The sequence below is a fragment of the Rhinatrema bivittatum genome, chromosome 1 (genome assembly GCF_901001135.1).
Source record: "Rhinatrema bivittatum chromosome 1, aRhiBiv1.1, whole genome shotgun sequence".
NCBI classification, from domain to species: domain Eukaryota; kingdom Metazoa; phylum Chordata; class Amphibia; order Gymnophiona; family Rhinatrematidae; genus Rhinatrema; species Rhinatrema bivittatum.
Genome location: NC_042615.1, coordinates 582,900,618 through 582,913,591, shown reverse-complemented (window position 1 = coordinate 582,913,591; position 12,974 = coordinate 582,900,618). Strand labels below are relative to the sequence as shown.

Here is a 12,974-nt window from a genome sequence, read left to right as displayed (position 1 = left end):
CACAGAATGGGAGAAATGCCTTAGTAAATCAGGCATTAGTTTTGTGTTAACTACAAGATATTTTATTAGGGCAATGTTCAAAACTCTGCATATTGTTACAAAGCCTATAGATACCTTTCCCTGCAAACTTTGCACCACTTCACCCGGGGGGGAGAGTACATGCGTATTTTCCCTTTTGAAAATTTGCCAAGTTAAAGCTACCCACAGAGATTTGTATCTTTTTTTTTTTTTTTTTTTCCTACAGATACTTTTTTCCTGAAAAAACAATATGCATATTTTTTAAAACAGTGCGTGCTGTTGACTCCCCCAGCCCAACCTTGGCTCTGGTCCCACCTGCTTTGGCGGCATGCTTACTTTTACCTGCATCCAGGCTGGGCAATTTTCAGGCAGATTTATTTAACTGGGTAAATGGCTTTTGAAAATTGCCCCCCCCCCCCCCCCAACGTGTGTATGTAACCCAAGTAAGGGTGAGGGTCAGGGAAAGCAAGAACTTTGAAATGTTGCTTGGGGCATAATGATTTTGAGTTTGCTGCAAAACGTTTTTTGCATTCTATAATAATGTTTTCTCTTCCCCTTATTCAGCCTTAGCACAGTTTGAATTTGTGTGGGATATGCACCCATATCTAACGTATTTATGTTTCCTCTGTGTGTATGTTGAAGATGGGGAACTTTACTCGGGAACATCCTTTACCTTCTTGGGAAGTGAGCCTATTATTTTCAGACAATCCCAGCAAAACCAGCTGAGGACAGAATACAGTGTACTGTGGCTCAATGGTAAGTAGGGCTGCTTGCTAAGGAAGCACATTTATGTAAGAAAGTGGCTTGGAGTGTCAAAGGCACAGCTGCTTTGCACGTAATGAGGTTTTTTATAATCTGGTTTCTTTTTATTTGCCCTGAAAACCAAATGGCCTCTTCCATCAGTCTTTAGCAAGCCGTGAAGAGATACTGCCGCTTGTGTGTCTCTCGGTCATCAAGCAGAGGTTCGGCCCATGAGATCTGTGGAATATACCAGCAGCAGTAGATATTGGCTTACTTTAATATATCTACAAATTTTGCAGTTGTAGATGCTTTATAATAATTTATTTCTTTAGTTAATAGTCCATCTTTCTCAAATCATCTACAGTAAAAAATATAAACACATCAATCATAAATATTACATTTAAAAAGAGGCGGACAGTGAATCTAATAATTAATGCAATTCTAAAAACTCAGTCTGTTAGGCCCATATTATTAAAGAAGAATCCCAATCCCTTCCCAACAGTTTAAAACACGAATGGTCCCTAAAATAGCTGCTCCCCAACTAAAGTAGCAGAAATGCTACTTTAGTTGGGGACAGACTTCCTAATTACTAGGTATCCCTTATTATGGACACTGTATCAAATACTACTATTAAGAATCTGCAACTGGACAATTATCTTGGAGCTCAAAAATTCACTTTATTTCATATATTTATTTGGCATTGCTTATTTTTATATTTATTGCTACGTTAAATAGTTATACTTCTTATATATAAAATATTATATTTCTTTATTTATTTCCAGTTAAACTATTATCACTTTATTTAGTATTATGTTAAATTGTCAACCAGTTATACTGTTCCTTATGTTCTACGGTTCCATGTAAAGCTCCGCTCTCTGTTGAGCAGTTCTTCGTTTTATGTAAACCGGAGTGATTTGTAGTCCCTACAAGAACTTCAGTATATAAAAATTAAAAATAAATAAATAAATGGTAAGAGAATTTTATCTTGCCTTGTAGCAAGAGTCTCTGTTACAAGCTGATATTGTTTGCACAGTAAGAACTCAAGTAACCATGTTTTCACTAATGCATGAATTTTTTGCAAGATCAGAGCAAAGGTGCAGTTTCCAAACCAAAGTATTCCAGATTTGGGGGAAATGCCTGGTCTCTAGTTTTGGATAATCTAGCTGCTTTCACAGGTGGAACAATGAGAACTCCTACTTAGCTGGAACGAAGAACTTGCTGAGATGTATATTTAACCAGTTGCATGGAAAGATAGTATGACATTTTTCCTTATAGCATTTTAAATAATGACAGAGCCTTAAACTTGGCACAGGAGACAATTGGAAACCCATGTAGGTCATGCAGCATAGATGAACTACCACAACTAAAGCTGTAGCCCATTAGCAGTTTTGCTGCTGAAATGCAAAGCATCTGATTTCTCTGTTAATTTAGTTGGCAAGCTCAAATAATAGGGTATTAGAATAATCTAAATGAGCCATAATTATAGCATAAATAACAGTTGTACCTCTGTTCAAAAAAAAGTTGTGGATCTGATGCAGTTGTTTAAGATGAAAAATATGAGGCTTAAAAGAAAGATCTGCACTGAGAAAAACCCCAGGCATCTGTACCTTGTCTTGCACCTGCAGAACTATCCTATCAAAACTCAAAATGGAACTCGAGGGAGCAGCATCTTTGGCTTTCTAACCCACAAAAATTCTTTGTCTTGTTTAACTTCAGCACATTAGAACCTATCCAGCTAGAGATTGCTGCTAGACAGAGATTTAAATTATCCAATGACTTTTCCCAGCAGGAACCCAATGGTACCAAGCTGGATAACAAATTCCAAACCCACTGATAATTTCTGGCAGTGGGCGCAGATATAGATTAAATAGTAAAGGGGATATCTGGGAACCCTGTGGGATTCCCTACCTAAAGGGCTGTATTATTGGAAGCCTTCTCCTCCATCTTAACATATTGAGTCCTGTCCAACAAAAACAAGAACATCTGTTTTAAAGCTAAATCTGTAACGGTCTCCATAAGATAGTGTGGTCAATATTATTGAATGCTGCGATAATGCCAAGCTATAGGAAAACCAAGTCAATAGCCTCATCTCTTTCTAATCATAACTTAAAAGACTGTCTTGATACTCTGGTACTTTCTAAATCCAGACTGATGGGGATCTGGATATGAGTGATCATCTACAAATTTCTGCAGTTTAAGAGTTACTGCTTTCTCTAACGTTTTCTTCAAGACAGATATTAGAGATCAGGCTTTAGCTTTCTTGTAAAGAAGGATCTAGGTTACAGGTTTTTAACTGTAATGTCACAACTGCTTATTTAAGAATGCTGGGACACACACCTTCATTTAGAGTTGTATTAGTAGTTGGATCAAAAAACTAATGTTTTGCTGACACAAATTAGGACAGCAGTTTCTCACAAATGTGGTTACCCACCTCTTCTGATGTAACTTCATTAAACTTGGACAACTTAATCCTGGAACTGGAATGAACTTCTACAATCTGCTGCTCAGTCTCTCAGTCCTCAAGCTCCCTATGAATCATCAAGCTTTTCTCAGGGAAATGTGTTGTGAATAGCATTATTCACCTCACTCTTGCCAGCTAAAATGAATTAACTCATATAATATCCTGAATGGCAGACTCAAAAAGAGACCTCTGTGTCTTAACAATAGCCATTTGATAAATCTTAGCGTAATGTTTATACCATCCTATCCCCCCTGTCCTTACTTTTCCACCAAACTCTTTCTAGATGGCCCTCTCACATTGTTGGAGCTCTTCTGAAAAGCAGGGGGTGAATGAACCTTATGTGAACACACGTTTTGCATTCTGGTGCTACCCGATCAAGAGCCTGCATAAGCCGCCTGTTCCTCGTATCTACCTGACCCTGCTAAACATTTGTTTTTCTGAGTAAATGATCAGCTTGCAAACAAGTGAGGCTCTAATTTACCAAGAACATGAGTTTTGCAATAAATTTTATTTTTTTGACTCTCAGAAACTGGGCATGATAAATTAAAACAGATAAAAATATTGATCTGTCCAAGGGAAAGAAAGACAAGAGACACCCCAAAGCACCCAATCTAGGGATAACTGTAATGGCTTCAACTGACCAAAATCTATACTTACTCTGTTCTGCAGTGCATTTCATAAGAAAAGGTATGACCTGCTTCTTATGATGGTTCTTGAACCAAGTGCATAATGCCCAAATCTGATAAAATATGAACCCTGGTGCTGGATAGTGCTGCATCAATCTAGACATTAAAATCGCCCAGCACTATCATCCTGTATTGCTCTACTAGTATCCCCATTATAATATCCTGTAGATCTAATAGTGCAGTAGCCAGGGAATGTGGGCTACGATATAAAAGGAGAAGAGCTATCTTTTTCCATTACCTGAGACTTGACAAATAGACACTGCATTCCTAATGGCTGGTCAACTAATAAGGATATTAAACACAGAGAAAAACTCCGCTATCCCCGCCCTCTTTCCTAGCAGTACTAAGTGCCGAGAAATCTGGTGGGCAGAGACTCAAAAGAATATATTCGGCTTGTGTGGGCCAGGATTCAGAAGTACAGATAACATCCAGTGAATTATCAGAAACTATAAATTGGAAATAAAATAAATATAAATTGGAAATAAAATAAAAACTTAAGACCTGGCTGTTCAAACAAGCCTTTCCTTAACCTTATTATATGTAATGTCTCATTCACTATTCTATATTATATATATTTGATATGTATATATATATGCATATATGTGTGTGTATTTTATATCTTTTTTTTTAATATATTCATTTATGTATATGTATATTGTTATGGTTATTATGACAAAGTTCATTATTCGGTTCCTTACCGCTAGCATTCGATATATATTGACTACTCATTTGCTCCTTCTCTCTACTCGCTTCCATCCTCCAAGTTTCAGCAATCCTCTTTTTGTAACTCATCTCTTCTCTCAACTATATCAGTAGCTCCTTAGCTACAATTAAGTTAACGTTAATTTACCCTTGTTCGACGTGAACCGATGTGATGTAACGTGTTATGAATGTCAGTATAGAAAAGAATTAAATAAATAAATAAAATGTCCTTTTTAATCTGGGCTGATCTCACATAATGCATCCCAAAAAGTAGAAGGCAGACTTATCTTACTGCCAGTGCCCTTACAGAATAGTTACCCAGCTATAATGATGAGATTGAAAAATATTTTGGCTTTCTAGCCCTTCTCAACCTCCAGTTTTCTTCTTGATATATGTAATTGTTTTTTGTTTGAAAGTATGTCATGGGGAAAGCAATCCCAAAGCCCAGAGGGGAGCAACTGAACCTTGTACTGCATGTGCTGACACTGCACAGGGCCTAGAGACAGGTGGCATGTCATTCAGTCAACTAGTTTGATTGAATGCCCCAGCTGCTTTATAGTAGGAATAAGAAACACCTGTTCCTGGATGAGTGAATATTACAGGAAACTGCACCTACAGTAAACCTGGAATCTATTGTGTGATGGCAAGAATGGGCTAGTGGTCATCAGCCTGGGTCAGCAGTGGCCAATTCCAGTCATCGAGTCACAAACAGACCTGGCTTTCAGGATATCCATGTTCAATATGCATGAGAGAGATTTGCATGCTCTGCCTCCATTGTATGCAAATCTATCTCATGCACATTCATGACTGGCCTGTCTGTGGCTCTTGAGGACCGGAGTTGGCCACCCCTAGCCTAAGTGATACCCAAAAACTGGGCAAGAATTAACAAAACTGAGAAGTCTGTTATATCTATTTCTATATTAGAGAGAAACAAAAAAATGTTTAGCTGCATCTTGAAGGAAATATAACTTTCTGTCTTCAGTAAGGAGAGTTTGAAAAAGGGAAAGAAATGTTTTAAGGGCAGATGAGAATTGGTCAGTGCTGCGGCAGCTCATTTACACTGTACTCCGACAGCAAAGGAGCAGCAAAAGAAAAACGAGCACTGACTGGAATGATTCCTGACACGAGCCATGACGGAACATCACATTCTACGAGAAGTTCAAATAAGATTAAATCCAGTCCTTTATGTATTTTACAGTCAGGGTTCACTTAAGATAGGAATTTAGGCCCCAGCTCATATTTCTCTTATTTTGCATTACGGCATCCCCTTCTACTGCCCTAAGAAGATTCCCAATTTTGCTTTTTTGGTTCTTAAGCCTTTGGGAGATTGCACTACTGATTTTAACCTTCTCATGAAAATCCTTTTGCTGCCTGACTTTTCATTTGTGCTATATTTATTTTTAGCTAAAGTTACTCTAAAAAGGATCAGATGTTATAGCTGAAGAAATTACTTTTATGATGTCCAGAGCATATGACCTACATTATCTTGGATTGTTTGTTTTTACATTGAACCAGTACAAGATATCACAACGTACAGAAAATCCTTTTTTATTTTTTCCCCAGACCAATATAACTGGAACTCTGCTAGAATTTTACTGCATCTAATGTGTTGACAGCTACTTATTTCTCTTGGTACACAGACCCCAATTTTGTTTCTGCCAACGTGATAAGACACAGTGAAAACAGCCCCAAAGGAGAAGATGACAAAGTGTACTTTTTCTTCACTGAGGTCTCCGTGGAATTTGAGTTTCTCAGCAAGGTGCTGATTCCGAGGGTAGCCAGAGTGTGCAAGGTGAGACACCTGAAATTCTCTTCAGCTTCTTAAAAAAAAAAAGCTGCTTTGGTAAACTTCTTGTGAAAACAAAACTTGCTCTTTTTTTTTTTCTCATACTTTCTGCCTGCTATTGAAAATCACTTAGAGGATCCAGGAGAAGCGCTGTATTTTTGGCATGATTTGATTGCAGCTCTGACCCAACCTATCTTGTCTGTGGATACAAGTTAGTATGTCAACGGGTCTGTCATTTGATGTTGGTGTATCCATACCCATTAGCGTGCCTCTACCCTGTGTGGATTTAAACACAAGCAGCGTATTTAGCTCAAATCAGTTGAAGATCATTTTTAAGCTTGGCTGCTGGCATAGCCATTCTGAGCATTAACGGGTTGGCATTCATATTCACTGGGACACCCTTCTCCCAGGAGGCTGTGAATTTCTTCCTTGAAAACGATGATACTTGAATTGTCTGTGTACAGTATTGGAAACAGATTGAAATGTAGATCATGGGTAAGCAAATGGAGGGGGGGGGGGGGTGTGCGGCCCCGGCCCCTATGGACCGTGAATGAGTTTCCAGAGGGACAAGAGTTCCCTGCTGTCTGGGGCCTAGTGGAATGTCGTACTGCAGGGGGAAGGTGCACGCGGCCGCCGGTGGAGTTGATCCCACATTAGACGACCAAAATCTTCATTCTGTATTATGTCAGCAGACTGGAGGATACATTTTTTTAAAACAACTTAGGACGCTACCTAGCTCATTCTCCTGTGTGCTTTAAGTCATTAAGAGCAATGACATCAGAAACTACTCGGTCCTTTCATCTTCGACTGGATGTGCCTCCTGTGATAAAGTGCTGAAGCCGTGAGGAAAAATGTTTTTTGATGCTTGCTTTAATGGATTTTAAGAGCCGACAAGGAAGTCTTTCTAGATATTAGCTAGAAATCTTTAAAGCGATGATCGACTTGGCCTTTTTTTTTTTTTTTTTTTTGCTTGGCTGCATTTCTTCCATCCTCTGTATTATTGCTATGTTGTCTGTTCTATATTTTATATATTCATGCTTTCTTGCATTGCTTATGACCTTGCCTCCTCCCCTGAGCTCTCTCTTCAGATGTTTGTTGCCCTGGCCGTACTCTACATCTCTCAGAGCAATGCTTGCATTGGGGATTTTGATGATGAGCAGCACAGTAACACCCTACTTTACTAAGATTCACAGTGATGGGAAGGACTAAAAAAGATAAATCTTCAAATATGTTAAACATTTATTAAATATAAATCTGAACCAAAAAAGGAAGACCTTCCTGATCCTTGCTTTCACTGCCAGCTGGATTCTCTAAGAATGTTTTGTTGTTTTCCTAGTATCCTGCTTGATCCCTTGGTTTCCTGGTTTCTTGTTTTCTAGGGGGACCAAGGAGGCTTAAGGATCCTGCAGAAAAAGTGGACAACTTTTCTCAAAGCAACATTGTTGTGTCGCATGCCAGAGTGGAATTATGTTTTCAATGTGGTAAATGATGTCTTTGTTCTGAAGTCTCCAAGCTTGAAAGAACCCTTGATTTATGGGGTTTTCACCGCACAGCTGTAAGTGGCATTTTCACTTTGCATAGTCTTGATGCAACCAATTTTCCTTGCAAATAAATGTAATGAATAGAAACTTGATGCTTTTATTTCCCTACAAAGGAATAATATTGGTGTGTCAGCTGTGTGCGCATACAATATGTCTTCTATAGAAGAGGTTTTTGCTAAAGGAAAGTACATGCAGAGTGCCACAGTGGAGCAGTCTGATACCAAATGGGTGCGATACAATGGAGAGATCCCTAAACCCCGACCTGGAGCGGTAAGTATGGCAGAAATTCATTTCCAGAGGATGTGGTAAAGGCACTTACCTTTGTTGGGTTTAAAAAATGTTTGGGCAAATTCCTGGTGGAAAACTCCATAAACCATCATTAATCAGCTAGATTTTGGGAAAGTCTCTGCTTATCCCGGGTGTAATCAGTATGGAATCTCTCTACTATTTGGGATCCTACCAGGTACATATAACTTGGAGTGTCCACTGTTAGAAACATACTGGACCTGATGAACCCTTAGTTTGACCCAATATGGTGGTTCTTATGTAAGGGGCAGGCACTTTTTTCCTCCTCTACCAAGAGAGCCATGTTCAGGACAGTCAGGATTTTGGAGTCCTAGACCTGATCAATCAGTATTTGGAATTTTCTTTGCTCTGTGGATAAGTGCAAGGTGATGCATATAGGGAAAAATAGCCCATGCTATAATTACACAATTTTGGGTTCCATATTAGGTGCTACAACCCAGGAAAGAGATCTAGGCGTCATAGTGGATAACACATTGAAATCGTCGGTTCAGTGTGCTGCGGCAGTCAAGAAAGCAAACAAAATGTTGGGAATTATTAGAAAGGGAATGGTGAATAAAACGGAAAATGTCATAATGCCTCTGTATCGCTCCATGGTGAGACCGCACCTTGAATACTGTGTACAATTCTGGTCGCCGCATCTCAAAAAAGATATAATTGCGATGGAGAAGGTACTGAGAAGGGCTACCAAAATGATAAGGGGAATGGAACAGCTCCTCTATGAGGAAAGACTAAAGAGGTTAGGACTTTTCAGCTTGGAGAAGAGATGGCTGAGGGGGGACATGATAGAGGTGTTTAAAATCATGAGAACGGGTAGATGTGAATCGGTTATTTACTCTTTCGGATAATAGAAAGACTAGGGGGCACTCCATGAAGTTAGCGTGTGGCACATTTAAAACTAATCGGAGAAAGTTCTTTTTTACACAATGCACAATTAAACTCTGGAATTTGTTGCCAGAGGATGTGGTTAGTGCAGTTAGTATAGCTGTGTTTAAAAAAGGATTGGATAAGTTCTTGGAGGAGAAGTCCATTACCTGCTAGTATGGCATATTCTTATGTTCTGTATTGGCCATGTTTGATGACTGGTTAGAATGGTAGCATGGTCAGGATAGGCTCAAAATGCTTGTCTGTGCTTGTCAGTATGTAATGAGTGTAGGGAAATTTGTAGGAAATAAACTCTTCATGTGCTAGAAGAGATATTCCTTGATAAGATAGGAAATCACAGGTAAAAATTTGTATATGTTACAGTTAATAAGTTAGCATAATTTCCTGTGGCTAGTAGTTAGCAAATGCTTCAGAAAAATGTAACTAGCATCCCTGGAAGCATATATCTTCTTCAGGTACAAGCAAGATGAATCAGTCACACATGTGATCCAATGGTGCCAAGTATGCAACGTTTACAAGCTCGAGCTGGAAAGGTCTAGAACAGGGATATCCTGAAAACCTGGCCTGTTTACGGCCCTCGAGGACTGGAGTTGCCATTCCTGGTCTAGAAAGCCTTTCTGCTGAGGAAAATCCCAAGGGAAAGACCCTAAGGGGATTTCCTCTAAATTGGCTTTGTATACCTCAGCTGAAGTTTATATTAAAAAGTTACAGAAAAATTTGTAATACCATGCAGTCAGCTGAAGCCAGTTAAGGTTCTCTCTTATTGATCTTTTCAATTTGCATGCAAAGCAATAAACAGTTTCCAGTCATTGACCAAACCTGGAGAGCTCTGGGTGTCGTAGATGAAATGAACACTTTAAATATGATCCAGAAACAGTGATAAGCTGTCAACCAGTCTGCAACCAAACATCTCAATATTTATTAGCTTCCTAGTATTTATACTTTATTCTTGTAACTAATACCTATGGTGCTGTCCATAAAGGATGTCTTTTTTTTGTGAATTTTTGACTCTCCCCGTCACAAAGTGTCACAAATTTCTTGACATAAGAACATAAGAAATTGCCATGCTGGGACAGACCAAGGGTCCATCAAGCCCAGCATTCTGTTTCCAACAGAGGCCAAAAACCAGGCCACAAGGACCTGGCAATTACCCAAACACTAAGAAGAATCCATGCTACTGATTCAATTAATAGCAGTGGCTATTATCTAAGTAAAATTGATTAATAGCCATTAATGGACTTCTCTTCCAAGAACTTATCCAAACCTTTTTTAAACCCAGCTACACTAACTGCACTAACTACCTTCTCTGGCAACAAATTCCAGAGCTTTATTGTGCGTTGAGTGAAAAAGAATTTTCTCCGATTAGTCTTAAATGTGTTACTTGCTAACTTCATGGAATGCCCCCTAGTCCTTCTATTATTCGAAAGTGTAAATAACCGAGTCACATCTACTCGTTCAAGACCTCTCATGATCTTAAAGACCTCTATCATATCCCCCCTCAGCCGTCTCTTCTCCAAGCTGAACAGCCCTAACCTCTTCAGCCTTTCCTCATTGGGGAGCTGTTCCATCCCCTTTATCATTTTGGTTGCCCTTCTCTGTCACATTTTGGTTGCCCTTCTCTGTCACAAAATCTTTGCCCCCCTCCCCCACTTGGAACAGCTTTGATAATTATAGTAATGACTTTTTATTTATATACCACATTTAAGATATATCACAAACTTTCTGTGTCATCAAACTAGCATTTGACATATGAAATCATAAATCAGTTCTCTTCCCATGGGCAATTTAAGTGCTGTGTAAGTGAAATAACAGGAAGAGCTGTCTTTTCTTCACTTGCAGTATTTGGTCCCTCCAAGCCAGTTGTATCAACGTCTTCTTTATTTAACCATTCTACATCTTCATTCTCCTGACATGCAATTATTGCCATAAGCTCCCTTTGACATTTTGCAGCTATACTGACAGGTCTCATCTTTCTCTGTAAGAACAAATCACAGGCTGCTTTGTGCACAGATTGATGTTTCTTTGCCATCACAACAGAGGCAGAATATAAACCACAGGTCTTGCATGTTCGACTTCCAAGTGAATCACGGATGGAAGGAGAAAAAGTATATAGAAGTATATAGAAGCTTGAGTATTTTTTGAACTCTACTGGAAGAACAATTTTATCCTTCAGCAACTGACTGACAAATAGATTCGGAAAATTTGGCTCATCTTCACCAACAGTCTGTGCTTGCAGACCCTGGGTAGTTTGAATGACTTAGGTGGATGCAAAAATCGTCCTGGAACAACTTTCAGCAGATCACTTCCGAATCTTGAGCAGCAGTTATCTGTACATTTGACAATTTGCAATAAAAATACTGGCTTGTATGGAGATGTTTGGCAAACCAATTGGAGGATTTGCCTAGCAAACCATTGCATTCCAGTTCTGACACATTGGGTTGAATACACTCTTGACACAGTTGGGTATCCATCAGAAATTACATTTGACCATATATCTACAAGCACTATACTTGCATGCCCAAAGTTTAATCTCTTCAAGTCGTCAGTTGTGTGACCTTGGGAATCCAGATGAGTTCCAAAGTGATCATGTAATATTACACCAGCCAGCTCCTTTGATAGCTGTGCCATTCATCGCTCCACCCTATTAAATACACTGTGACCTGGTACATTTGTTGTAACATATATAGCATCCAAGTTATTTTTCTGAGTGGTGAACTGATACATCAATGACCTTTTGGTACTTTGGCTTTTCATCTGGACCTCCATCCACAATGGAAACAACAACATTTTCAGTCTTTGTAATGCTATCAAACTCAGGCAGCTTTAGTAGACGCTCAAAATCCAGATCATGACTATAAGCAGTTGAGCTTGAGTGTTTACTAGATCATATGGCAACATAAGTGGGACCAACATAACCAACAGCATCAGGTCTCCCAAGAGCATTTGACTTTATGACAATTCCAGCAACAACTGAGAGAATTAGTTTCATGCGCTTTGCAACGACAAAATCATGATCAGGCAAACAAATCCGTAGTCAGCATGCATCACCATAGGAGCCTGTCTATTTGCAACGGCAAGTCCTATTGGTACTTGTGCTTTGTCATCCCGACTTAAAAAACAGACTTGCCTTAGACCAAGAAGTGATGACAACTCCTCATGTTGATGTATTGTGGCAGTGCAAAACTGACCATCTATATGATGAGCATGTTTGTCATTCTGGGGTCTAATCAACTGAACTGGTACAGTGTTGGCATGGCGTTTTCCTTCAATAGATGAGCTACATTTTGGAAGCAAGCGTAAATAGACTGAACTTCTTGAACAAAAAGCCACTCTTATTCATTTCATCTGTCAATTCACTAAGGAGCAGATTTTAAAAGCCCTACGCGCGTAAATCCAGCTGGATTTACGCGTGCAGGGGGGTTACGAGTGCCGAGCCTATTTTGCATAGGCCCGGTGACACGCGCATGTCCCGGGGCTTGAAAAAAGGGGCGTGGGCATGGCAATCGGCCGGTGCGCGCAATCTACGCCTGCCCGGAGGCAGATGCAACTTGAAAAATAAAGGTCAGGGGGGGTTTTAGGAAGGGCTAGGGGGCGGGTTAGGTAGGGGAAGGTGGGAGGGGGGCGGAAGGAAAGTTCCCTCCAAGGCCTCGGCGGCAACAGGGAAAGCCATTGGGGCTCCCCTAGGGCTCGGTGTGCACCCCTTTACGCGCGCCAACCCCGAATTTTATAACATGCACATGGCTGTGCGCGCATGTTATATAATCGGGTGTAGATTTGTGTGCACAGGGTTGCGCGCACAAATCTACGCCCGCCCGTTGGTATTAAAATCTGGCCCTAAGAGTTTTTATGCT

The 12,974-nt window shown here is 39.8% G+C and overlaps 1 protein-coding gene across 5 annotated transcripts in view; it reads left to right on the top strand.

Annotated features, from left to right (window-relative positions):
* LOC115100224 (semaphorin-4D-like) overlaps positions 1-12,974 on the top strand; it is a 434,534-nt gene that overhangs the window by 294,871 nt on the left and 126,689 nt on the right. For all 5 annotated transcript variants that reach the window (XM_029618594.1, XM_029618567.1, XM_029618577.1 and 2 more), the window contains 4 exons: positions 661-774; positions 6,249-6,400; positions 7,774-7,949; positions 8,049-8,205. In XM_029618594.1, the coding sequence (XP_029474454.1) occupies positions 661-774; positions 6,249-6,400; positions 7,774-7,949; positions 8,049-8,205 (599 nt within the window). The remainder of the gene's footprint in view (positions 1-660; positions 775-6,248; positions 6,401-7,773; positions 7,950-8,048; positions 8,206-12,974) is intronic.